Genomic DNA, 27937 nt, shown 5'->3' with positions numbered 1-27937 from the left:
AGCCTTTTGCTGATTTTTAATGAAATTTGGTATCAAGTAGATACCAAAGAATTCTAAAAATGGAAACAGAGGGCAGCGTGATCGAAAATTTCACTAAGTTTACATGATAGAGACGCTACTTTTTTAAATTGAAATGCCAATTTTTCTCCACGCTTGGGAGTCACCTAACTTTTACTTTTTTTTTTAATCTCTAGAAAACACTGCAGCTCATGGGCTTCTTGCGTTTACCCTCCCTTCCCCCCCATCTCTTTCACGACACCCATTCCAAAAATATTGTTCCTTGTACTATTTTGCACAGGCCCCTTGTTGGACTTTCGTCATATTGATCTGGACATTCATGGCATTGCCAATGACCGTTCGCAAATTCTATATAAAACCCGAGAGTATTATTATCCGTGGCTATACAGGGACGCCATAGAAATATATAAACATCAAAACAATAACAACTATAAGGAAAAGAGCTCAAATATCAGTAAAACATAGATACCAACACTTCAGAAGACGTAAATTCTCTCAATAATTCAATCGAGCCAGTACGCGAACAGTCAGACATCCGAAATACACTTCCATATAAGTGCAAACATGTCAAACGAAACTTCAGGACTAAAGACATGCAGACCACAACTAATTAACCCAGACATGAAACCGGCCATGAAATTTGAGTTGTCCATAAATTCTTTGCCTCCTATGATCCCGTGCATCACACTCGCATTGAACATGTTCCTTTGTTGCATTGCTTGCAGCTAAGGTCCCCGTTATACAACTCTACATTGTTCAGGTGTATTATTAATGGACAGTGTAATCATTCTGAGTCGATCTCCATTTTGTGGAAGTAGTTCTTCAGTTCTTTTCTCGGACAGTTCCTTTGTACAGGTTTTCCCATGTGTGTTTCCAGTTATATTTTCCAGTACTTCTTTATAATAATAATATCATTTATTGCCCAACAGGTAACACCCAATTACATGACATAATTAAATACATCAGTACTGATAATAGATAAATTAAATTAACAAATCATGTTGATTCTTGACATGCTATATGAATATAACATAACAATGATATATAACATATAATAAGAAAACTAAAACAAAAGAAAAAACTGATAGCATAACTATTCATTGCGCTACTTGATTATAATAACTGACTCTCTCACAACACAAAAAAAAAACAGTTTTGATATCACTTTAAGATTTCCATTGCAACTTTGTTTATATGATTCGCCGAGCAAGTATTAATATCAAAAAAGTTGTATATCGAGTTGTAGTTTTCACACATATATTTAATTGGAGAATGCGATATTATGTTTGTTCGTGCTGCAGAGCAGTAAAATGTGAGATTCAGCCATGACTGAGGTCTTGGCACCCTAAAGTTCAGTTCTGACAGGAGCAAATGACAGTTTACTTGGCTGTGCAGTAGTTTATGCAAAAAGGTTATTGAAGCACATATTCTCCTTTTTTCTAAAGAAATTAATTGAAAGTGATTGAGAAGACTATAGTGGTCAGAACCCACTTTCTATTTTAGTTCAGTATTAAAGACTTTGGTACCCCACAGCTGCTTCAGGGGCTGTATATGGACTTGATGATCCCAGTGTAAAGCCAATCCACTCGTGCCCTACGAATTCCTGTTTTTCACGTCATTCTCAGACCAGTCTCGATGTCTCTTTTGGGATCGGCGCACCAAGCGAAGCCTGCTCGACTGTAAGAATAGTGATCCGCTTATTTTGTTGACGTCTCAAATCAATGTTCCTAGCCTGCAGTCTGAATTGGCCTCCTCCATCATCACATAATGTAAAGAAGAAAGATTCATGCAGCTGCTGGTGTGGTTTACATTGCTTCCGTTATTCCCAAACATTCAAGTTTTTGCACTGTGCTTGATTCGTTAATAGCGGTCTTTTGTTTCATCTTTGATCATCAGATCACAGGTCACCAGATGCATAACCACCTGCTAGACCATCACTACATATTATAAAACAAAGTCGCTTCCCGCTGTCTGTCCCTATGTATGCTTAGATTTTGAATACTATGCAATGGATTTTGATCCGGGCTTTTTAATAGATAGAATGATTTAAGAGGTAGGTTTTTGCAGGACTTTTCATGATGAGCGTTAATTAGCCGTTTCTGACAAACTATTTAACGGATCAACCTGAAAATTTCGCAGTATGCATAAATCAATATGACCTACACGCCTAAAATATTTCAGACGAAGCGGCGTTGTCGCTTCTTCTATAAAGTAGCGGCTTCTTTGATTTTTCAAATGGAACACCCCGTATATAATATCATATTATGATTCATTATCACTTTGTCAACAAATTCATATACTATTTCCCTATACCTATCTATTACCGTTTAGAAGATATAAATTAATTTCGATATTTTTTTTACCAAACATGAACTTTTATAAATGCTGATAATCTTGAACTCTCTTGCACTAAAACGATCAAATTTGAAATGGAGTGGAGTGATACTATGAGGATCTTCACTCCGAGTCATATTTTTATTTGCCTCATATAGGGTCTTCAAAAAATGCAGATACTTTGATCTCATGAAAAAATGAGTGGAACTCAATTTTTTCAAATGGAACACCCTGTATATTTCAACATTTTTGAGCTCTACATCCAATTTTAGATTAACTTTGTTCAGATAATACTATTTCTATTTCGAACCGTTTTCGAGATAAACTGTTTCAAACGGAAATTGACATGGTTTCCTTGTTCATCACTCATTTTTGTAAAACAGATTTCGTTTGATGTTTCTCAATTAGTCACAGATAATACAATGAAAAGATAATAATTAAAATACTCCTCAACCATCCAATGAAACTTCTCTTCAAACAATAGTTTTATTAACCCTGAAACACGAACTGAAAATAATAAACCCATAAATTAATGAGTTAATTCAATCGTCAGTGTATTTCAGAATATGTTCAAACACATCTCCACCTCTACTTAAACAAACATGTAATCTCTTCAAAAGATTGTCACGTATAGTGCTTCTGATCAAGTCTGGAGTCAAACTATTGAAAGCAGTTGTAACTCTCGATTTCATATCTTCCATTGTTGTTATTGGAGTAGAGTAAACCATATTTTTAATGAAACCCCACACGAAATAATCTAATGGATTGCCATCTGGTGTTCTAGGAGGCCAACGAAAAGGTCCATTATTACCAATCCATCTGTCTTCGAAGATTTCGGTTAAAGCTTCGCTGACTGAATGAGAATTATGGGGTGGAGCACCATCCATTTGGTACCATACACGTTCTCTTCCTGGTCTATTGTTTGATTTCATTTGAATTCCATTCCTCAGTAAATCTTCATATTTTGATGCATTCAAATTATCATCATAAAACTCAATATAAAAAATTGACTCATTCTTTATGGCACAAAATACATTGAATTGCCATATTTCTTGAAAACCCCTTTGGCGGACAACATGGGGATTTTCTGGCGCCCAATAATGACTGTTGTGTCTATTGAAAACTCCATTTTTTGTGAACTTGGCCTCATCTGTCCATATGATATTGTCAAGGAAATGTTCATCCTCTTGAGTCTTGACAAGTAACCATTCAAAGAATTCCACTCTACGAGGTAAATCAGTCTCTTTCAAATGTTGGACACAGTAGAACTTATAGGGATGCCATTTATGTTTATTAAGAATTCGACAAATTGTCACGAAGGGTATACCTATCTCCCTTTTAGCCTCGTGCAGAGAAGCATTTGGAAGTATCCCAAAACTGTTATACCATTGTCATCATCATCCACTTTACGTCTTCTTACAAATGATTTTTGGACGGAAGGTTCCATTCAACCTACAGTTTTTTAGTAGTCGATTTATCACATTATTATTCGGCTTCGGAAGTTGTGGATATCTTTCATGAAATACTCGGCATGTTCTACTTGCAATTCTATTGCACTCACCATAAATTATTAATAAATTCAAGAAATCTTCATTACTGTAACTTAATCTTGACATTATTCTATTATAATTGGTAGCTATCACAATCAGTCAAAACCACCAACGAAAGTCTGACGTTAAATAATTGGTTTATTTATTTTTCCAAAGCAAACTATTAAAAAATATTAATGTGTACTGTTGTACGTTAGAGACCAATACCTCAATGTATACAAATTGTAACTTTTTCTAAGGTAGGTACATACCAATTTCGAACTGACTGATCTGAGACGGCTAAAAAACTGGATCAAAAAGAAATATTACTAAGTATAAAAATAAATGTTGAATATCCAAAATAAGTGATGAATTCAAAAAAACGAGCAAGAAAACCATGTCACTTTCCGTTTGAAACAGTTTATCTCGAAAACGGTTCAAAATAGAAATAGTATTATCTGAACAAAGTTAATCTAAAATTGGATGTAGAGCTCAAAAATGTTGAAATATACAGGGTGTTCCATTTGAAAAAATTGAGTTCCACTCATTTTTTCATGAGGTCAAAGTATCTGCATTTTTTCAAGACCCTATATGAGGCAAATGAAAATATGACTCGGAGTGAAGATCCTCATAGTATCACTCCACTCCATTTCAAATTTGATCGTTTTAGTGCAAGAGAGTTCAAGATTATCAGCATTTATAAAAGTTCATGTTTGGTAAAAAAAATATCGAAATTAATTTATATCTTCTAAACGGTAATAGATAGGTATAGGGAAATAGTATATGAATTTGTTGACAAAGTGATAATGAATCATAATATGATATTATATACGGGGTGTTCCATTTGAAAAATCAAAGAAGCCGCTACTTTATAGTAGAAGCGACAACGCCGCTTCGTCTGAAATATTTTAGGCGTGTAGGTCATATTGATTTATGCATACTGCGAAATTTTCAGGTTGATCCGTTAAATAGTTTGTCAGAAACGGCTAATTAACGCTCATCATGAAAAGACCTGTATGTATATAACATGCATAATATAGTAGAGAAACACTGATAATTTTATATGTTTTTAAAGTGATGTCATATATAAACATATTTTTTCTTACATTGCAAATGCTGGCCGAATCCTGCGAGATAGAGCAAAATAATGTACTACAGTACTGAACATCTCAAAAAGGTATACAAAAAATTCGGCGATGGTATATGTCTGTCACCTAGGAATAACCTATAATAACCACTTTTCATCCTAGAGAAATAATGGTTTGTTTACGAAAATATTGTAAGCAATACAGCGTTAATCCTTATCCCAATTAAGTACCTTGAATACAATATGCATTTAATATAGATCAATATGACCCTTTACAACATGTAATTTAAACGAATATTTTCGAAGATATTACAGATTTAAAATTCAAGGCCACAGCGGTTGTGGCGGTACCGGCCGGGGGGGCCGGCGGAGTGTGCTTGTAAATAGCGTGTCAAAGGCCGAGCTTCGCCCTATAGCACTTTGTGATTAGCAGTTTATATGTACATTTAGTATCAGCATTGCACCCGTGAGTAGCCGGGGCGAGTCGCTAGTATAAAATATTTGAGATGATTATATTACCCAACACTTCATGATCTCTTTTAAGTACTTATTATTGTCAACAATTTTTGTTATTATTAGTCTATTTCGAATATGTTATGAGGAGGTTATATTTTTCAATTTACATCATTTTTTGACTGATTTATTGGAGTTAAGGAAAAATAGTAGTGTGTTGTGTAAGCAAGAAAGGATAAACTAACATTGTGTATATTCAAGGACAGTTTTGGATATTGACAGAAGAGATAGATATTTGGAAAAACATCAATGCCCAAAACGGTTCTAGTCACATTGATTTAACCTATCTCGTCTCATTTTCCTGAAAAAGTTATTATTACCTTACTATTTATTATCATTATTATTATATTATATAATTACCTTCATTTGGTGGTCTACTTCTGTTAACACGAACTTGTTCATTTCTTTTTTCGGAAACATTCCTATCTTTTTCTTTCTTGTCATTTGGTCTTACTTTTCCGGCACTCTTTGCATCAATATTTTTCTCCCTTCCTTTCATATCTTGGTTCTTTTCTTTCTTTTTATTTGCCTTATTACCTTGTTCCTTTCCAACAAGATCCCCCTTGTCAGTACTATATTCTTTCTTATTACTTTTGCTAACAACTTTTGTATCTTTTTCTTTCTTCATGTTTTTAATCTCCTTTGTATTGTTTTTCTCTTCCTCATTTCCCTTTTCCTTACAATTTCCTTTACCTTCTTGACTTTTTGGACCTCTCTCCTTTTTGTTGTCATTTTTATCAGTTGTGTTTTTTGTCACCTTCTTATCATTCACTTCTTCCTTTTTATTTTTTTCGTGTTTCCCATCAAATTTTTTATTTACCTGCTTCGTTCTAGATCCTTGTTTTTCATCACTTTTGTACTCAATTTTTTTAACATATTCTGAATTCGTATATTCATGATTCCTTGCTTTTTTTTGACAATTATATAATTGTTTCAGAGTTTTACCACTATGTTTCAATTTGTACAGCTTCTGGATGAATTCACTGATGTCTTTCGGAGTAATGGACAATTCAGAAATGTCTATTTTTTTATTCAGTCTGTGCACATTTTCTAATGTACTTTTTATATCCTCATACTCCTTAAGGAATTTCTCTAAACAGTTTATTGTCTGTTGGTCGCATATTTTACCCAAAGCCTTTTCTCTAAAAATGAAAACGGGAATAAAGACAAATAATTCACATGCCCATGCAAGCTATAAAATATTGAAGAGTTAGCCAATCGAAGAGTTCTGAGAATAAAGCTGTTATATGAATAATTCAATATGTGAAAAGAAACATAAAACGTTTGCACCTGTTTAGTTGAACGACTGATGGGGTTATGTAAAGATATTTTGGAGAGAAGCTCGGGGCTGATACTCAGTCCGTTGATAATTTTGAATAGAAGTATAAAGTTTTGGAAATGTTGTAATAGCCGAAACTAGTCACAATAAAGAAATAGCGTGGAAAATAGACAAAAGTGTGTTTTTGTAGTGTATCCTCAGTGAAGTATTAAATCCCTATGTTTTCTGCGAGCCTCAAGAGAAGGTATGTTCAAAATACATTCCAATGCAGTATAGTCATAGTATACACGCATCTTGAAGGCAATATATCGCAGAAAATTGTGTTGCACAGCCTCAAGTTTTACTTTTTGTGTGACGTAACGAGGGGTCCAAATTGTGGAACAACAAATGAGATGATATCCAACCAGGAAAAAATAAAAAGATTTGATAGCAGTGATGTTGGTGAAATCACGAGTGGTTCTCTTTATAAAGCCAAGCATCTTTCATAGATTTTTTAATTACAGAGGAAATGTGTGATGTATAGCTAAGTGTGGAGTCTAGGATCACACCTAGATCTTTGGGTTCAATAGCAGAAAGTGTGTTTTTGTAGTATATCCTCAGTGAAGTATTAAATCCCTATGTTTTCTGCGAGCCTCAAGAGAAGGTATGTTCAAAATACATTCCAATGCAGTATAGTCATAGTATACACGCATCTTGAAGGCAATATATCGCAGAAAATTATGTTGTACAGCCTCAAGTTTTACTTTTTGTGTGACGTAATGAGGGGACCAAACTGTGGAACAATCATTGAGATGAGATCCAACCAGGAAAAAATAAAAAGATTTGATAGCAGTGATGTTGGTGAAATCACGAGTAGTTCTCTTTATAAAGCCAAGCATCTTTCATAGATTTTTTAATTACAGAGGAAATGTGTGATGTATAGCTAAGTGTGGAGTCTAGGATCACACCTAGATCTTTGGGTTCAATAGCAGAAAGTGTGTTTTTGTAGTGTATCCTCAGTGAAGTATTAAATCCCTATGTTTTCTGCGAGCCTCAAGAGAGGGTATGTTCAAAATACATTCCAGTGCAGTATAGTCATAGTATACACGCATCTTGAAGGCAATATATCGCAGGAAATTGTGCTGTACGGCCTCGAGTTTCACTTTTTGCGTGACGTAACGAGGGGTCCAAATTGTGGAACAACAAATGAGATGAGATCCAACCAGGAAAAAATAAAGAGATTTGATAGCAGTGATGTTGGTGAAATCACGAGTGGTTCTCTTTATAAAGCCAAGCATCTTTCATAGATTTTTTAATTACAGAGGAAATGTGTGATGTATAGCTAAGTGTGGAGTCTAGGATCACACCTAGATCTTTGGGTTCAATAGCAGAAAGTGTGTTTTTGTAGTGTATCCTCAGTGAAGTATTAAATCCCTATGTTTTCTGCGAGCCTCAAGAGAGGGTATGTTCAAAATACATTCCAGTGCAGTATAGTCATAGTATACACGCATCTTGAAGGCAATATATCGCAGGAAATTGTGCTGTACGGCCTCAAGTTTCACTTTTTGCGTGACGTAATGAGGGGACCAAACTGTGGAACAATCATTGAGATGAGATCCAACCAGGAAAAAATAAAAAGATTTGATAGCAGTGATGTTGGTGAAATCACGAGTGGTTCTCCTTATAAAGCTAAGCATCTTTCATAGATTTTTTAATTACAGAGGAAATGTGTGATGTATAGCTAAGTGTGGAGTCTAGGATCACACCTAGATCTTTGGGTTCAATAGCAGAAAGTGTGTTTTTGTAGTGTATCCTCAGTGAAGTATTAAATCCCTATGTTTTCTGCGAGCCTCAAGAGAGGGTATGTTCAAAATACATTCCAGTGCAGTATATTCATAGTATACACGCATCTTGAAGGCAATATATCGCAGGAAATTGTGCTGTACCTCCTCGAGTTTCACTTTTTGCGTGACGTAACGAGGGGACCAAACTGTGGAACAACAATTGAGATGAGATCCAACCAGGAAAAAATAAAAAGATTTGATAGCAGTGATGTTGGTGAAATCACGAGTGGTTCTCCTTATAAAGCTAAGCATCTTTCATAGATTTTTTAATTACAGAGGAAATGTGTGATGTATAGCTAAGTGTGGAGTCTAGGATCACACCTAGATCTTTGGGTTCAATAGCAGAAAGTGTGTTTTTGTAGTGTATCCTCAGTGAAGTATTAAATCCCTATGTTTTCTGCGAGCCTCAAGAGAGGGTATGTTCAAAATACATTCCAGTGCAGTATAGTCATAGTATACACGCATCTTGAAGGCAATATATCGCAGGAAATTGTGCTGTACGGCCTCGAGTTTCACTTTTTGCGTGACGTAATGAGGGGACCAAACTGTGGAACAATCATTGAGATGAGATCTTACCAGGGAAAAATAAAGAGATTTGATAGCAGTGATGTTGGTGAAATCACGAGTGGTTCTCTTTATAAAGCCAAGCATCTTTCATAGATTTTTTAATTACAGAGGAAATGTGTGATGTATAGCTAAGTGTGGAGTCTAGGATCACACCTAGATCTTTGGGTTCAATAGCAGAAAGTGTGTTTTTGTAGTGTATCCTCAGTGAAGTATTAAATCCCTATGTTTTCTGCGAGCCTCAAGAGAGGGTATGTTCAAAATACATTCCAGTGCAGTATAGTCATAGTATACACGCATCTTGAAGGCAATATATCGCAGGAAATTGTGCTGTACGGCCTCGAGTTTCACTTTTTGCGTGACGTAATGAGGGGACCAAACTGTGGAACAATCATTGAGATGAGATCTTACCAGGGAAAAATAAAGAGATTTGATAGCAGTGATGTTGGTGAAATCACGAGTGGTTCTCTTTATAAAGCCAAGCATCTTTCATAGATTTTTTAATTACAGAGGAAATGTGTGATGTATAGCTAAGTGTGGAGTCTAGGATCACACCTAGATCTTTGGGTTCAATAGCAGAAAGTGTGTTTTTGTAGTGTATCCTCAGTGAAGTATTAAATCCCTATGTTTTCTGCGAGCCTCAAGAGAGGGTATGTTCAAAATACATTCCAGTGCAGTATAGTCATAGTATACACGCATCTTGAAGGCAATATATCGCAGGAAATTGTGCTGTACGGCCTCGAGTTTCACTTTTTGCGTGACGTAATGAGGGGACCAAACTGTGCAACAACAATTGAGATGAGATCCAACCAGGAAAAAATAAAAAGATTTGATAGCAGTGATGTTGGTGAAATCACAAGTGGTTCTCTTTATAAAGCCAAGCATCTTTCATGCTGTATAGCTGAGTGTGGAGTCTAGGATCACACCTAGATCTTTGGGTTCAATAGCAGAATGTAAGGTCCGATTATTTATACTATATTCGAAAGTGATTGAGTGATGTGTTCAATGAAAGCGAAGAATTTGGCATTTGGATGCATTCAAACACATACCATTTTACAAACAGCAGTTAGATAGACAATCTATATTGTTTTATAGACACAAAACAGCTTCACTGTTGCTTATTTTAAAGCATTTTAAATCGTCGGAAAATGGAAATGGCTGATTAGATCGTTGATAAAAATGTGAATCTTGTGGAACATCCGATGTACTGCGATGGTATGAGAACAGTAATGATCAACTCTAACAATTTATGTTCTTTCAGTAAGATAGCTCTTGAGTCACTGCAATATTTGTCCATCAACACCATATAAACAAAGTTTATGGATCAGTAGCTCATGATTAACTTTGTCAAAAGCTTTGGAGAAATCAGTGTACACAGAGTCAACTTGCAAACCCTTAGACAGAGCATCAGACAGAAAATCAACGTAGGTAGGCAGGCCTAGTTCAGCTGACTTTTTGGATGTAAATCCGAATTGTTGGGTTCCTATAATTGGGGAGCAGTCATAAGTAAGGTAATCAAAAATGATGCTCTCAAAAAGTTTAGGGATTCCGATAAGAATAAAAACTGGACTAAACATGCTAAACAGCTGAAAATGTGAACATACGTTTGAGACGCGTGTCCAACATAAAAAAAAAAATCGTTATTTGAATGTATGTAGCCCGCGAAATTTTAACATTTATCCTATTTTTTGAATAGACCTTGAATACTGACATACATATTTATATTTTTTATTCATAACTTCCAAATATTTTTTAAAGGGCGTTAAAACGGGTTGTTTTTTAAATTAATGAAAAAGTTTGGTAATAAGTAATAAATTAGATTCTTGTACAACTAGCTCCAGTCATAATTTAGGAATTGTTTGAGATTTTTTATGAAGATATCTCAGACTCTATTGGAAATTAAAACTTTATACCTCGATTACATGTTAGATCATATATTGTTGAATTCAGTGATACTAAATATTTACAGTTTCTATTAACTGAATTAAAGAATCTTACAATGGGCCTGAACCAAATATGTCTAGTTTGAACAAAATCTCAAAAAAATTTGGCTACAGGCATTATGACAAAAAGGAAAAACCACCCATCAATGAATAACCGAAAGTATTCGAAAGCCCTGAAGACAACTGGAAGGAGAAATCCCACTATTTCATCTGTTTATGCATACAAACATAATTATAATCACATTCATGCATACATACAGTGCTTTCCTTTAATGTCCCCCCCTTTTATTTTTTAAAAGGGCCAACTCAAAAAATTGAAATTAGAGATAATGAAATTAATGCATGAATACTTTATTTTGAAGTGAAATTGACAGATGTAACTTCCAAGATGGCGAAAGGTCAAAGAACAATTCAATCGATGTTAATCTTTATAACTTGCTACTTTTTTGGGTCAAAGAACTAAATTACCACAAATCAAAAAAACCATGAAAACTCATTTAACTGATAACGCTTTTTACTCTATAAAGGAATATATGGATCATGCGCATGCCCTGTTACCCGTGAAATGAGAGACTAGTTCAGCATTGAGATCACTTACACTGTAAATTTTCCTTCTCTTCTTGAAATATTTTGATGCTTTTATTTTAACTTTTATTTAAATATTATTTTGACACTGACAATGTTTTACTATTGTGTATATTTTAATAACATAGTTTTAATACCTATATTGTATCTAATATATTGTGTTTTTTTTTATACACAATATGAGGAATCTTATTTGTGCTTTCTAAATGAACGATGAATGTACACCTAAAAGATTAATAAACTATTTATCAACCATAGAATATAATGTCAATATCTTCAACTACTACAAAATGGCGTAACTTTAACAGCCTATCCGATATTTCACGCCGAACACAGTAACGTCAATATCTCTACAAATATTCATTATTCTCTGCCGTATATCCAATATTGAAGCAGGTTCAGTTTCGTACACCTTTTGCTTCAAATAGACCCATAAAAAAGTCCAAGGGTGTCAAATCTGGCGAGCGGGCTGGCCAATCTGTAGGACCTCGACGGCCAATCCAACGACCGGGAAAAGTAGTATCCAAATAGTTCCTTACTTATCTGGAGTAATGTGGTAGTGCTACATCTTGTTGGAATACAATATCCATATCGAATTCATTAGGATTCGCTTCAACGATTTCAGTGATAAGAGGGTCAACAGTATTTTCCAGCATATTCAAATACAGTTCCCCTGTTGAATTTTGATCAATAAATAGAGGTCCTAAAATATGGTTTCTCAATATTCCTGCCCAATTTTTCTGGATATTGGGTATGTGTTTCCCGAAAAACGTGAGGGTTGGTATCACTTCAATAACGGCAATTTTATCTGTGAACATTGCTGTTAAAAAATGTACATTCGTCACTAAAACAAATATTGTGGAGATAGGTAGGATGCCTTGCAATGGTTTCCATCATGATTTTGCAAAATTCTGTTCTTTGATCAGGGTCATCTTCAGTTAAGTGGTGTACCATTTAAATTTTGTATGGATGATACCTATTCCTCTTCAGAGGTCTCCTGTTCAGGATTTACTACCATCTCACCAATTATTTGCACTTGCTGTTCTTCTGGAATGGACGGATGACCTGGAGGCTTTTTGTTATGTACACTACCAGTAGTTGTGAATTTGGATACAAGTTTCCTCAAATATTTTCTACAGATAGGACGATTCGGAAAACGTTCATTGAAAATCCTTTTGGTCTCGTGAAAGTTACGCGTCGCACGGTAAATGAAAATCGCTTTAATTTTTTCTTCCAATGGACGAGAATTGACCATTTTAGAGATTGTTGATGTGGTACCTTTCTATTAGTAAAACCGAAAACTAAATGATAATATTCAAACTGAACAATGATGTTCATTGTCGTACTGACATTTTTTGTCGTTTTTATTAACAAAAAATAACTTAACAAAAAAACCTTATCGGATTGTTGGAGTTGCTATATGGCAGATAAAAAAATATTTCTAGAAATATCGATATTAATGTGTTTGCCTTCAGAAAATTATTAAATGTTCCTTCACTTCAAAATGAAGTATTCATGCATTAATTTCATTATCCCAAATTGAAATTTTTTGAGTTGACCCGTTCAAAAAATTAAAAAGGGGGGGCATTAAAGAAATGCACTGTATATACATACTGTAGAAAATATTGTTTCAAACTATCGTTATTACTAATGTTACGTCTATGCATGGGTTCTTATTGATGAATAAAAATCTCGCACTTTATTGCAAGATTTTCACTGGACAATTTACAAAACCACAACACGTCTTTCGCTACACAATAGCTTTCACAAGCGTTTTGTATATAAATGAGTCCTTCATAGATTTTTCGGTTGATTTTTTTTATGAAATATGTACCTCTAGATTGTGTGCTAAACGTCTGATCAAAAGGAGATTTTCATTAGATGCTGTGATCCACAGCATCAAATACAGTACAAGAAATTAAAATTTTTCCAAATATATCTGTGATATCACATCATCACAGTCATTAGGGCCCAGTATGAAGTGTTCAGAAGAAACAAAATATAAAAAACAATGTGTGTAAGGTTGTTGATTGATTTGTCAGAAATTAATATAAAGAGTTGTCAGAACTTCTTGAATATATTTCTATTGAAGAAGTTATTGGTAGCTAACTACATATCTATTGATATTCAGAATTTATGTTTTATTTATTCCCATTGATAGATTATTATCAGACCCTTGCATAGAGTGCACTATTTTCTCTTGTGATTTCGCAGTCAAGAAACACACAGAAAGGGAATTTCAACTTCTAATTGTTTTATAGTTCCATTCCAACATTTTATTGCTTGGATACTTCAAACTATAAATCTAATGATCTCCTCGTATTATCAAGAAATGAAAAGTGTGATTTGGGTTTTTTACAAAGAAGATAATGTAATTGAATAAGTCATTTGAGAAACTCCACCCTACCTGTTGATCAAGTATTCAATGTATTCTTTCAATGAATCATTAAAGGAAGATATGCTATTGTTCTGAAGAAAAAATGAAAATTTGGAGCATGTAGTTATTATAAATTGAAGTTCTTTCTCTAGTTCGTCCTTCTTTTCATTGATGATCTTTAGAATTTGTTTCATGTTTTCTACTACTTCCTCGGAACTAGATGAATTTCTCTTATCGGTTTCTTCTTCCTCTTTGGCCTTTATTAAATAATAGACGTGCATATGGATTCCAAAATCACAGCCACATTTTGGACAATTAGACGATTCAGTGGCTGGATCTAGAGCTGATACTGGAATACCAATCATTTCTTTTGGAACCGTTGTCAAACTGGAAGGCTGACATGGCTTGTAGACCCACTTATTGTTTCCATAGACCTGGAAAAAATGTTGAAATGAAATAAAGATAGATCTGTCACATAACTATACTATAATATATTTATCCACTAGAACAAATGACAGTGGTAATTATATAATACATAATATTTTAAGTAGGTAGGTACATGGTTTTGATATTTTTGTACATAATTTACATAGTATTATATCATAACATGAAATATAAATGAATAAATATGATTGATAATCCACAAAAACATATGCTTGTCATAGAACAATGAAAGAAAATAATGATAGAAAATGATAAAGGATAGAGATGTATACATGTTGACGAAAAGAACAATTACCGTATACATATACATACATATATACACACACATATACATACATACATACAGGGTGATTCAAAAGTACTTTGACAAACTTCAGGAGGTGATTCCTCACAATATTCTAATATGAATTGTCCAAATAAATAAATGTCCGGAAGCGCTTCGTTTCCAAGATACAGGATGTTGAAGTTTTATTTTTATTTTCGTTTTTTTCAAATAACTTTTGAAATACTGAACTTAATTAAACGAAACTTGGTAATAGGAGGCTTTTGAGGTGTCGAATTCGAACCTGATGTTCTTATTGCTCTTATTCGTAGGGGGCGCCACCTACACGTCTTTTTCTTTTTTAAAGATTCATAACTTTTTTGAGCGTACTTCTAGCACATTTTTCAGTAAAAAAATCGATTTCTCTATCATATCTACGTAAATGAGCTACCCTTGTTACTAGTCGCTTTAAGCAACCGTTTTCTAAATATTTGGACTTGAAACCTTCAAGTCGATTATTTGATACCTTCAAGTCGATTATTTTATAATCAATGCATGTTGAAGTTATTACGAATATTTTGCATTTTTCACAAGAGTGCTTTGGAAATGAATTTGACGTTTTATTCGTTTGAAGAGGTCATTACTGTTGGGTACGTTCCTTTATGACATCCTTAAGCGAATTTTGTATCAAGGGTGCATAATCAGTATTTGTTTTAATAAAATTTGCAAGAAATGTCAACATTTTATTTCAGGAAATTTTGAATATGTAGAATAAACTAAAATAAACGAAACTAAAATGTATTCAAATAAATTGTTGGAAGTGTCCACCTTCAGCGAAGATACAGGCAGTCAGTCGTCTAGTCGTTGAATCGCGTACCCGCTCAAAAATTATTGATGTGTTTCTTATTGCTTCACAGGCGTCTACTATTCGGTTTCTTAGATCTTCCTCGTTCACTACTGGAGTCTTATAAACTAGTGACTTCAAATGTCCCCAAAAATAAAAATCTATCGGGTTTAGATCTGGGGACCTTGGTGCCCACGCCTGGTTAGGTTCTTCTACACCCCTACCGATCCATCGATTTGGATAGAATGTGTTAAGGAATTTCCTGGCTACAACGCTAAAATGGGCCGGAGGTCCATCATGCATAAACCACATAAGGATACGAATTTCTAATGGTACATTCTGAAGTAGTCCCGGCAATTCATTTTCTAAAAAGTGTCTGTAAGTTGCGCCATTCAGTCGGAGCAGAAGAAAGAAAGGACCTATCAAGTAATTATCAATTATTGCCGCCCATACTTTTACAGAAAATTGATACTGATAATGCCTTTCACTAACTGCGGATTTTCGAAAGCCCAAATATGGTTGTTATGAAAGTTTGTGATAGCATTTCGGGAGAAGTTTGCCCCGTCCGTGAAGAGTACATATCTTAAATATTGAGGATTTCCAGCCAATTTTCTCAAAAACCATTGACACATAGTAATACGTTGGGGAAAGTCTCGTGGCAAAAGAGCTTGTACCCTTTGAATATGGTATGGATAAAACTGTTGATCGTGGATAATTCTCCAAACTGTGGACTGAGTAGAATTGACAGCTTCAGCAATTACTCTTGTGCTTGTTTCTGGATTCTCCTCGAGAGCGTTCAAAACAGCTTCTTCCAATTCTGGGGTTCGGACTGCTCGTGGTCTTCCAATAATATCAGCTGCCCTCTTAAAGCTACCTGTTTCTGCCAAACGACGGTGGAGACTAGCAAATGTTGGAGCTGAAGGCAGTACTCGATTAGGAAATCGCTCCTGGTAAATATGTCTTGCTTCGCGCGCATTGCCATCCGCAAGGCCATAAACGAAATGCATATCGGCTAAATGAGCATTATTGTTTAAATAATCCATTTTTTTCAAAATAAGTGTTTTCTACTTCTACTTACGGAAACTTCAACAAAACGTCCAACTGTCACAAAATATGTAATTACCAAAACTACTCACAAACGTCAAATTTATTTCCAAAGCATTCTTGTGAAAAAAGCAAAATATTCGTAATAACTTCAACATGCATCGATTATCAAATAATCGACTTGAAGTTTTCAAGTCCAAATATTTAGAAAACGGTTGCTTACAGCGACTAGTAACAAGGGTAGCTCATTTACGTAGATATGATAGAGGAATCGATTTTTTTTACTGAAAAATGTGCTAGAAGTACGCCCAAAAAAGTTATGAATCTTTAAAAAAAGAAAAAGACGTGTAGGTGGCGCCCCCTACGAGTAAGAGCAATAAGAACATCAGGTTCGAATTCAACACCTCAAAAACCTCCTATTACCAAGTTTCGTTTAATTAAGTTCAGTATTTCAAAAGTTATTTAAAAAAAAACGAAAATAAAAATAAAACTTCAACATCCTATATCTTGGAAACGAAGCGTTTCCGGACATTTATTTATTTGGACAATTCATATTAGAATATTGTGAGGAATCACCTCCTGAAGTTTGTCAAAGTACTTTTGAATCACCCTGTATATACACACAAAACTACAAATAAATTTTAACATTAAAAAAAATGAAACTCAACGTAACAAAATGTAAGGCAATGGTCCTAACCACATCCTTCAAATACAAAAACATCAACTCAAACAAACTCAATCTGGGATTAGTAAGAAACTTTACTTCTTCTCTAGAATTTCCCAATATCTTTCAACATACTCCAAAATTACAATATATAACACCATTATCCAGCCCAACTTTGATTATTGTGGTAGCTTACTTGATTCAAATAAAATTATTATTGGATCCCCAAAAAATTATTCTGTATCTCATTACAGATTCAAAATTTGCAAAATAAAGAGATAGAGCTGCTTGCTTTTCTAGATGTTTACTGATTATTCTCAGTCCATAGGACACTTTGCCAAGCTTCGAAGAGATTTCCACTATATGTTGTGACCAGTTCAGCCATTCATCAACGTAAACACCTAAAAACTTGGTGTCATGCAATAGTATTGAAGTAGTATTGATAAATAATATATCATTTGGTTTTTCCTCGGGTGTTATATAGTTTGCAAATATTATCACTTTAGTTTTAGACTCGTTCAATACCAACTTATTTACTTTCAACCAATTTTTTGTTTTCTGAAAAATGTTTATAACAGTTTACCATCACCTCCGGATATGTCTCCCCCTGCCAGAAGGCTTGTATCATCAGCATATTTATATAGTTATTAATTGATTCTCTGGTAATTTAGATTTTCATAAATCATTCATAAATGTAACGAATAGTAGTGGGCCCGCTACACTTCCTTGCAATATACCCACAGATGTTATAATATCAGATTTGTAGTTTTTCGAGTCTTTAGTGATACTGTCTCTCTGTTGTTTGTTTGCTAAATATGAGTGAAACCCTGTAAGAACATTTTCTCTTATTCCATATTTCTCTAATTTGATTAACAAAATATTATGATCCAGACAGTCGTATGCTTTTGACAGGTCAAGAAGCATACCCAGAGATAGATGCCGTTTTTCCATCAGACAAATTATGTTCTGTGTATATTGGAAGATTGCCGTTTGTGTTGATTTTTTTTGTAAACAGCCATGTTGATTATCACTGAAGATATAACACTCATGAAAAAACTAACTTTATTACACATTGTGGTTTCATATAATTTGGAGAAACTAGGTAGTAAGTAGGGATCGACCGATACCGATATTTATATCGGCCATCGGTGATATCGGCCTCATTGGCCGATTATCGTATCGGCCGATATCAAAAGCCGATAGACCGATATATTTTCTTATTGGAAAAAAAATCAATTTGAAAAATGAATGAAAAAAATACACTTCCATCAGAAATATATCTTTATTGCCAATAAAAAGTATGTAACGTAAAATCAACTAAATTCTTTGACTAGTAATTAAAAATTAATAAAATAAAACCCTATGCGGATTGCAACTATAAGGTAAAATTATTTCACCTTACTAAAATACAAAAATAACTGATTAATACTGATAATTTAGTTTTGGTAGGTTGTGATGCAAAAACAATAAGCTTTCTGCCCTATCAGATGTTAGCCTGCTACATTTTGCATCATAAATATTACCAGCTTCAGAGAAAACTTGTTCGCTGGGGACACTTCCAGCTGGTGCAGATAGGTATATGGCAGCCTGCGGAAAAAGATTGGGAAATCTTAATTTATTGTCGTTCCACCACTGAACGGGATTTTTATTTCTGGAAATTATTGGATGACTTTGATATAATTTAATTTCATCATCCAGTACCTCAACAAAAGCAGACCTTTGTTTTCGCTTTGAACTTCCTGATGTGCCTTCACCAGCAAAATGTTCGTAAGATTCCCAAAATAAATCATGCACAGACTTTGATGCACCTGAATCCCTTTCCATAGCTAGCAATTTTACTAGTGGCATATTGTCCTCCCCATCACTTTCACCATCCGTAATAGTTTTGATAATGCCGCTTCCTCCCTCTTGAACAGTAATTTTTCTTTTTAATATTTCATAGATTGGTCCGCCTTCATTGTCAAAAAAACTGTTCTTGAAACGTGGATCCAACAACGTGGCCAGCGTAAAACTTTCTTCAGTAAAAATATGGTTGAATCGTTTTTCCAAGTTTTTTTGTAGATCACTCCTCAATGTGTCTACACCAGAATATATGGCACTTTTTGAACGGTTGCTCAAGTACGAATCTAATGTTTTAACTAGGGGTATCACCTCTGATATGCAACACTCCCTGTTACTTGAGAGTTTAGTTATTTCCTCAAAGGGTTGTAAAAGGTTAATAAGCTTTTGAACCAAATCCCATTGGTGGAATGTTTGGTCTGTCAAATCTGGATTATCCAAGATATAAATACTGATAACTTTTTTTTGTTCTAGTAATCGTTCCAGCATGTAATAGGATGAGTTCCATCTAGTTTGTATATCTTGGATAAGTTTTTTTGTTGGGACATTCATTTGTTCTTGTAGCTTTTTGAGTTTATCACAAGCAGTTGCAGAGTGATTGAAATGAGTCACAATTCTCCTTGCTTTGGCAATAACATCTATTACTGCCCTTTGGCAATCAATGGAGTCTTTTATTGTTAATTGTAAAGTGTGAACAAAACAACCCTGATGAGTCTCGGTGACTAGATACATTTTTATTCCAAAAATGAGCCGTCAATGATATAAAAGAACAACTGTTGTGTAGACAAGTCCATATATCTGATGTTAGAGACATTTTTCCGATCATCTCATCATCTATTATTTTCTGTACACGAGATTTGCACTTTTGAAAAATGTCTGGCACTACAGTTTCACGCAAATATTTGTCTGATGGTATGGAATATAAAGGAAATCCTTTTTTTAATAAGCGTGTAAAACCAGTATCCGAACAAATGGAAAATGGTTGATTGTCGGTAGCTATCATTTCACCAATTAATTTATGAATTTCCTTAGCCTTTTCTGAATTTATATCCCATTGTCGAATATTTTTAAATGCAGTTTTAATACTTATTTGTGGTTTTTGTTGACGAAGTTGAATTCTGATATTAGACTGATTCGATGTAGATGGGGCACAATTTCCAATTTCTGTTTCTAAGCTCGCAACTTTACCTAAAAAGGTAGTGAAAAGATTTACATACACATATTTTTTTTTACAAGTTTTTGCTACATACCTAAATCAGTTATCTGACTATATTCTACTGGGTGGTTTTTCAACAGATGGTATTTCATATTAGAAGTGTTGGCCGTTTTTCCTTTGCCACCCAATGAAACAGATTTTTGGCAGATTTTGCAAATTGCACTTTCGATTTTCTCAACGTTTCTCAATATTTTTTCAAAATATTGCCATAAAGGGCTTGTTTTTGGCATTTTGATTTTGTCACAACATACAATAATAATAAATAATTCCACCGCTCAGTTTACTTCTTACTTCAAACAAACACTATAATAATAATATACTTTAAAAATAGTTAAACAGTAAACACTTTGGCCTCTACTTTATTCTATACTTCGAACACAACTAAAATAAGGCACAACTTAAAATTATCATGAAATGACAGAAGACAAATACAAGTTAGGACCTGCAGAAACGTCCGACGGCGGTAGCGCAACACGTGCATTCAGCAATACGGAGAAATTTCCAAACGAGACAGTACAGTTTTAGGAAGGAATATTTTTTGGAAAATTCTGATTTCAAAATGATAAAGGACGAAATGGAAGTATTGCTGGAGCTGAAATGAAGTAAAGTTCTACCCACATAGCTGTATATGTGATATTCTCATTAAATGCGTGAACGCTCATATTGAGTGCCTTATCACTGGATATATTACGACGGATGCGAATTATGGACGTACATGTTTTTACGGTTTCAGCTATGTTAGTACAACTGTACGAACCACGATGGAAAAAAATTAACGGCTGATAGACCGATATATCGGTATTTGAAATATCGGTATCGGCCGATTATCGGTATCGGCTAAAATTTCTATATCGGTCGATCACTGGTAGTAAGCTTATGGGTCTGTAATTTTCAATAAAATTTGTTTCCCTGTTTTTGTATAATGGTTGTATAACTGAAAGATTGAGTTGCGAAGGAAAAATTCCAGGAATTGTTAATTATGTGTATTAAAATATCTTTAATTACCACTGTATATTTTCCCATCAAACAAGTTGGAATTTTATCTTCTTCGCTTGAATATTCATTCTTCAATTTATTTGACATTGCAACCACATCATTTTGAGCTAGTGGTTGTATATACATCGACTAAGGGTTTTTCACTATTTCACAAGTAAAATGTTCATTATTACTACGGAATAACTTTGGAGATATTTAAGTGAAATAATTATTGAATTTATTCGATATATCGATTGGATCATCCTGTATGTCACAGCCTTGCCTCTTGTTGTTTGCCTTTTTGCAGATGTTGAATTGGTTTTTCCATTCAAAAAACTACTTCTATGCTCTTTTGTTTCTTTGGAAAAAGTTCCTATGGTTTGTCTGATATAAAATTTTGGACAAGAACCATATACTCCTATTCTATTCGGCACTGGAATTTAATCTTTATTTTTTTCAATGAATTTATTCAAATTATTATTTGTTCTGTAGGCTACGTTCAATTTTTTGTTCATCAATTTTTTTAAACTAGCGATATTATTAGTATGATCACCATAGTGGAATTATCTCATATTTTTTGCTATTTCTCTAGAGTTTCACAGTGGATTATTTTCAGTACCTTCATCACAACTTGCCTTCAAGTTTTAACCAGATTCATAATAAACATAATATAAAAAAATAATAATTACCAAATATAGTTCAGCACATGACCGAGAAGTACAAATGGTAACAGGATGTTTCAACTCTGTGATATTCATAGAAATGATGGGGATATACATTTTACTAGCCAATTGTTCCAGGGATTGGTTATCCAATCGTATACAGGCTTCATGTCTTCCTAATGAATTTATATTGTCAGATATCAATTGATAAATGTCTACCAATGGGTGTGTCAATTGGTTAATCATCCTTCTAGCTTCATTTATAGCACTGGAACTTTTAATGTGGTGAGGCTGATTTTTTGAATCTCCAACAATATAACTGATCAATCTGAAAAAGAACTAACAGATTTAGTATTCTTTGAAAGACATTTTTTTGTGCAGGAATCGATGTTTTCTGAGTTTTTTAACTTTCCACAATTTGAGAAATTAAAAAACTCAAATCGACAGAGGTTCTGTTGAAGTATGCTGAAAAGATAAATTCACTCCAAAAAGTAATTACATAATATGAACCACTGAAGAGTACCACTAGTCAGTGATGTTTGCTAATTTTGACTAGGAATTGAATATGTTTGTTTCAACAGTTCTGTCCGTTTTATAAGCCTACTTTAAACTGTAATATCTCAGTAAATAATTTTTTAATAAAATCGAAATAAACACCATTTGAATCAGTGCTCTTTTGCCAAATTCCTCACAATGGAAATTTGATGTGATGGTTTAGCCCGGTTGGAGAAAATTATAATGAATCACATCAGCCGCAGACCACAGTAACCATGGTCTTTTTGGTGAGTTTTCACCTTTAGGAAGTGCATGGGAGGCTCATCGGTGACTGACCTCGATCCCGCGGCAGCGTTTTGGTTCCATATGAATTTGTAGAGAAAAATTTGCAGAAAATCACTCAACAATATCATATAATTATAAGCTGGAAAGAGACATAAAATAAAAATTTGGAAAAGAATCAACAGCATAAACTTTTGAAATAACCTAATAATTAATAGAAAACTGCATTTTCATCACTGCTAAATCAACATTAATACATATAATTTTGAATACGCATTAGTTCAATTTTCAGAATTGCCTGTTACAGATCTCACTTTCAATTGGTATTCAACATAAATTGGTACTTTATGTACTTACTTCCAACATTGTTCCGAAGAGTTTTTCCAATTTTCTCTGTTTCTTTCTTCAATTACTTCATCAAATTGAATATTATTTTTGATACCAGCCAAAAATCTAAAAGGTTCATTATCAAAACAGAAAATATTTCTGTTCATAGGAATAACAGGTTGCGGTTGACTGCTGTTGAATTCATCTATTTCATTTTTCAAAAGGTTGATCATGTCTCCAGGTCCATATTCAGTCCCTCTGGTGTTGGTGAAGACAAAAATGATGTTTTTACCTGCAGATTTGTCCAACTGGGATAAAATACAAATCATACTCTGTCTGAATATCTTTGCACTGTTTGCTTGGTTTGGTTTCAAAACGAAAAAAATGGCATGCAGAACATTCAGTTGGCCAATATACCTGAGAATACTCTCAGTGTTAACGTTGTCTTGATCAATTCCATTAATACTCCCCATTCCAGGAGTATCTATTAACCGAAGTTTGCATTTTCCATTCCAAATTGGGAAAACATAAGTCTTAATAAACTGTTTTGACGATAAACTTTCATTATTGGCCTTTTCACCTACCTTGACAACATGAAATTCGCCATTTTTATCTGTTGCAATAAATTCTGATGGAATGAGCACCAACAATTCTTCTTTTTTAGCAATATTGAAATCTTTATATGTTATGTAGTTGGCTAAAGCATTTATTAAAGTTGATTTTCCCACTCCAGTTTCCCCAATGAGAAGGATATTTATATCAGTTTTTGTACTAACTTTAAGATCCTCCATACCACTTTCAATAGCTGGCTCTACAGACATTTTTAGTAAATAGTAAATCCAGTTGACAGGATTCCTGAAAAATCTTCCCTGGGATTCCCTCACTACTGGTTTCTTGAATGGTTTTTCACACCCAACAATGCTGACTAATATTGTTTTTTGTTTCTTTCCAATCAATAAAGAATATGATAGTCGATCGTCAACCTTCAAATAAATGTAGTCTGAATTTTAAATTATACCTTTTCCATACCCGCACACTAATGCAGAACTTTTTGGTTAGGATTGAACTTTGAAGTAATTCTTATGTCAATTTGATAGTTACATATATTTTCAGTACAGATGGAATTCTCAATGTTGAAACTGTAATATTTTCAGAATACAATTTACAAACCAAACCTTGAAATCTAACCAGATAAGAGTTTAGAGTTAAAGCGTGTTCCATTAGTAAAACCAGAGCCAATCGAGTGCAAATGTTCTATTTGTAGTGACAAGCATATGCAAATCTGCGGTTTGGACGTATTTTAGCATGTTATATCCACTACCAATAGTCATCTTGATTTATTTCAGGCTGGAGCCTTGCTCCCCTACCCTTTAAACTGGTTTTCATCAGAGGGACAAATGGGTCATAACTGATCATTGATGGCGGCATGAGAGTCCTCAGACATCAGTACCGCCCTTCGCGGTGTACCCCTACCTGGCTGGGGTGAGATGGATGAAGATATTATCATCTGTTAACGGAGGACATAGGGGCCTCATTCGACAGAGTGTCGGGGCCTTCTATATCGGGAGGGGTCGTCTACAGCGTAATTTATAGCTTCCTTGACTAACGGATTATCGTGAGTTTCCGCGTGATCTAAAACTCGCCGATTCCTCGACTGGACGGGCTGCTGAATGGAAGGCAGCTGTAAATCTCTGCGGATGGCTTCATTCCGCACGAACCACGGAGCATTTACAATCATCCGTAGTATTTTATTTTGTAAGGTTTCCAAAATGGAGATGTTGGACGTAGCCGCTTGTCCCCAGACGCCTGAAGCATACATGATGAAAAGCTTGAACATCGTGTTGTAGATCGTAACTTTTTCAGGCTTAACTTGGATGGTCTGTTTATCAGAGAGTAGAGGCTTGCCACCCGACCTTCGATCTTTGCCTTCACGCTTATAAAGTGCGGGTTCCAGGTGAACCTACGATCTATTAGAAGACCGAGGTACTTTACCCGCGCTTGCCAATCAATCTCCCTTCCAGATATTCTCACTTTCATAGCCGGAGAAGATATCGTTCTTCCCATGGTTATCGCATTAGTCTTTTCCGGGTTCACTTGGATCTTCCACTCGAGGTACCAGCGCTCGAGGTCGTCCAATGCACGTTGCATATAGACGCTCCCGACCCATGGAAGATGAGAGGAGAGCCGTGTCGTCGGCATATTATAGGGATACCTTCACATGCTCGGACCTCGGAAGGTCGCTGGTGTAAAGAGAATATAGCGTGGGAGAGAGCACGGCCCCATGTGGCACTCCAGCGAGGATCTCTCTGTTGTCAGACAGAGAGCCCTCTACTCTAACCTGAAATGTTCTGTCTTTCATGAAACAAACCACCGGATCAGGCCCCGAGGCATGTCGAACGCAATTAGTTTGTGCAGAAGGCCTTCGTGCCAAACACGGTCGAAGGAATGCGAAATGTCTAATAAGACTACCAGTCTAATAAGACTGAGACCAGTCTCAGAGCCTGTAATTCAGTGGAATGCTCTCTCCTGAAGCCGAATTGTTCGTCAGGCAGAACATTTCGGTCCTCAATTTTTTCGTTGAGCCTTTGAAGAACGACTCTTTCAGCCAGCTTAGCCGCCGACGAGAGCAGACTAATCGGGCGATAGTTCTGCGGGAAAAGTCGGTTCTGCCCCTGTTTTGGGAGCATGACAACGGTCGCATGCTTTCACCTTCTGGGGAAGTATTTGAGAGCCAACGAACTGTTTATAATAAACAGGAGATTCTCGACGCAGTTTTCCGGGAGCCTCTTCAATGACTTATTTGTTATTGAGTCGACCTCCGGAGCTTTCTTGGCCTTTGCAGCCCTAATATATCCCTTCAATTCTTCCACAGAAGCCGGACGGATGTTATCATCGTCATCCTCCCTGAGGATGCGGTGAACCCGATCTTCCAGCAGAATATCGCGGTCGATGTCATCATTGTCGTCAACGTTAAGCTGAAACTGACGTTCTATCGTGTCGGCAAAGGCCAACGCTTTGTCGGCGGGGGAGTAACACACTCCGCGCTCTCCGTGAATGGGTGAGGGAGCAGTCTTTTTCCCTCTAAGTCTACGAGTGATTCGCCAAAGCTCGTCACCCTCAGGCTCAAGGGATTCCAACAGCTCCTCCCACCTTTCATTTCGGTGATCAATGATGGCCTGTTTGACTTGATTGGCCATCCTGTTTGCCGTTGTTTTGTCTCCTGGGAAGAGGGTCCGCTGATAGAGCCTTCTCAGGCGATTTCTCTCTCGTATCACGACTTCTCCATCTTTCTTTGAGAGCTTTCCACATTCTTTTTCTGTATGAAGATGAAGAAGTAGAAAGTCAAAACCTTTCTTTCCCATAGGATAATATCTTTTCAGGTCGAGAATTTCAGTGGTTCTTTCTGAAATATTCGCCGAAAACTAGGCTTGTCGAATTTCGTTTTGTATCTCTACCTCCTCCATTTCGAATTATATAAAAAAACGCAAAGGAACTTTCAATTTTTTTTGGTTATAACCTAATATGAACCAATTTGCAATGCGACGCTTCGTTTCTATTTTTCCGTTAAACAGCTGTTGCACCCCTACGAATGGCAACCCTCAGAAGTAGAAACTTGTGCAAGCTAAGGATTAACGAGGTCTTACCTTTTAACGTGTGATTCCTAACACGGGTTGGACGATAGCAAGTGAAAATCGATCGTTCAGTCTGGGCCTTGAACCACCGACCAACACGGCAGTCAATTCGAGTGAGTGAACAAAGCAACCACGTCGAACCGACCACCGTTCATATGCGAACATGTATTTAAATACTCAACTGAAATTGTTATTACAGTGGCTACAAAAATCGATTAAAAAAAAAGTCGCATTGCAAATGCGACTCATTGCTTCAAATTTTTTATTTGATAGCAGTATCTACTTTTTCTCGAACTTCAACTCTAGTCTTGCATCCTTCAGCAACTTACGACATCATTAATTCGAGTAAAGGGTTCTCTCTGAGCCTCTAGCATTTCTTTTACTATCTCCATAATCGGCAAAAACTTCCGTCTTGTCACAGTTGCCAAAATGATCGTTTTCGAAAAACACCTACCCAGTGATTGAAAACGTCTAATATGGAAAGTAAAACTAGGTCCAGCTAAAACGTTCTGGTTTTTATCACAATCTTGATGTTACAAAATATTCAATTTGACAACATGAATGATCCAATATTATTTTAATAAAAATATGTACGCCGATTCACAACAATTATGAATCCAGATCGATCAATGTATTTATAGCTTAACTGTATTATTGATTATATGTTATCTTGAAGTAATGCGCCGCTTGCGAGAAGCAATACGAAGAAAACGACTGTAATTGTGGAAAAACAATTTATGGCTTTTGCATCACGATAATGCACCTTCTTACTTGTCATTGCTTAATCGTAATTTTTTTGACAAAAATAACATCGATATCATGCCTCAGCCATCGTATTCACCAGATTTGCCCTCTTGCAACTTTTTCCTTTTCTCAAGATTAATAAAGAGACCAATGAAATAACGGTATTTTGCGACGATTGAGATAAAACTAAATTCAGAGTTCAAGGACATACAAAAAAGTGCATATCAGAACATATTCGCGAACAAGTGTATTATATCTGAAGGGGACTACTTTGTAGTAATAGTTACATCTAGAACGAATAATAGTTATCCTACCTTGTTTTAGTGTCTGATGGAAAAAGTATTTTTTTTTTATATTTCATGAATTAAAATTCTGATCATCCAAAAATAATGTCACGAGTAAGTCCTAATATCTTAATATGATATCATAATTCAATATTGATAAAAATTCATCAA

General features: G+C 35.1%; 2 protein-coding genes across 2 annotated transcripts in view; both read right to left on the bottom strand.

Annotated features, from left to right (window-relative positions):
• LOC111509287 (uncharacterized) overlaps positions 1 to 24312 on the bottom strand; it is a 33279-nt gene extending 8967 nt beyond the window's left edge. Inside the window, exons 1-4 of the mRNA XM_074180271.1 lie at positions 23137 to 24312; positions 22030 to 22330; positions 14083 to 14486; positions 5842 to 6623 (exon numbers count right to left, since the gene is read on the bottom strand). Coding sequence (XP_074036372.1) covers positions 5842 to 6623; positions 14083 to 14486; positions 22030 to 22330; positions 23137 to 23927 — 2278 coding nt within the window. The 5' untranslated portion in view covers positions 23928 to 24312. The remainder of the gene's footprint in view (positions 1 to 5841; positions 6624 to 14082; positions 14487 to 22029; positions 22331 to 23136) is intronic.
• LOC111507453 (zinc finger BED domain-containing protein 4-like) lies at positions 15957 to 20211 on the bottom strand. The gene has a single exon (XM_074180272.1). It carries the CDS (start codon positions 19879 to 19881, stop codon positions 18733 to 18735), a length of 1149 nt encoding a protein of 382 aa, XP_074036373.1. The 5' UTR covers positions 19882 to 20211; the 3' UTR covers positions 15957 to 18732.
• Positions 24313 to 27937: the final 3625 nt, after the last annotated feature.

This window comes from Leptinotarsa decemlineata, unplaced genomic scaffold, assembly GCF_025532065.1.
Source record: "Leptinotarsa decemlineata unplaced genomic scaffold, Ldec_3_MD MMD2_tig00026294_RagTag_RagTag, whole genome shotgun sequence".
NCBI classification, from domain to species: Eukaryota; Metazoa; Arthropoda; class Insecta; order Coleoptera; family Chrysomelidae; genus Leptinotarsa; species Leptinotarsa decemlineata.
Note: the sequence above shows the minus strand (reverse complement) of the source record. Positions and strands in the feature narration are given on the sequence as shown.

What these genes read in the sequence shown, in the direction of transcription:
- LOC111507453 (XM_074180272.1), bottom strand. Translation starts at nt 19,881, where the DNA reads ATGTATCTAGTCACCGAGACTCATCAGGGTTGTTTTGTTCACACTTTA.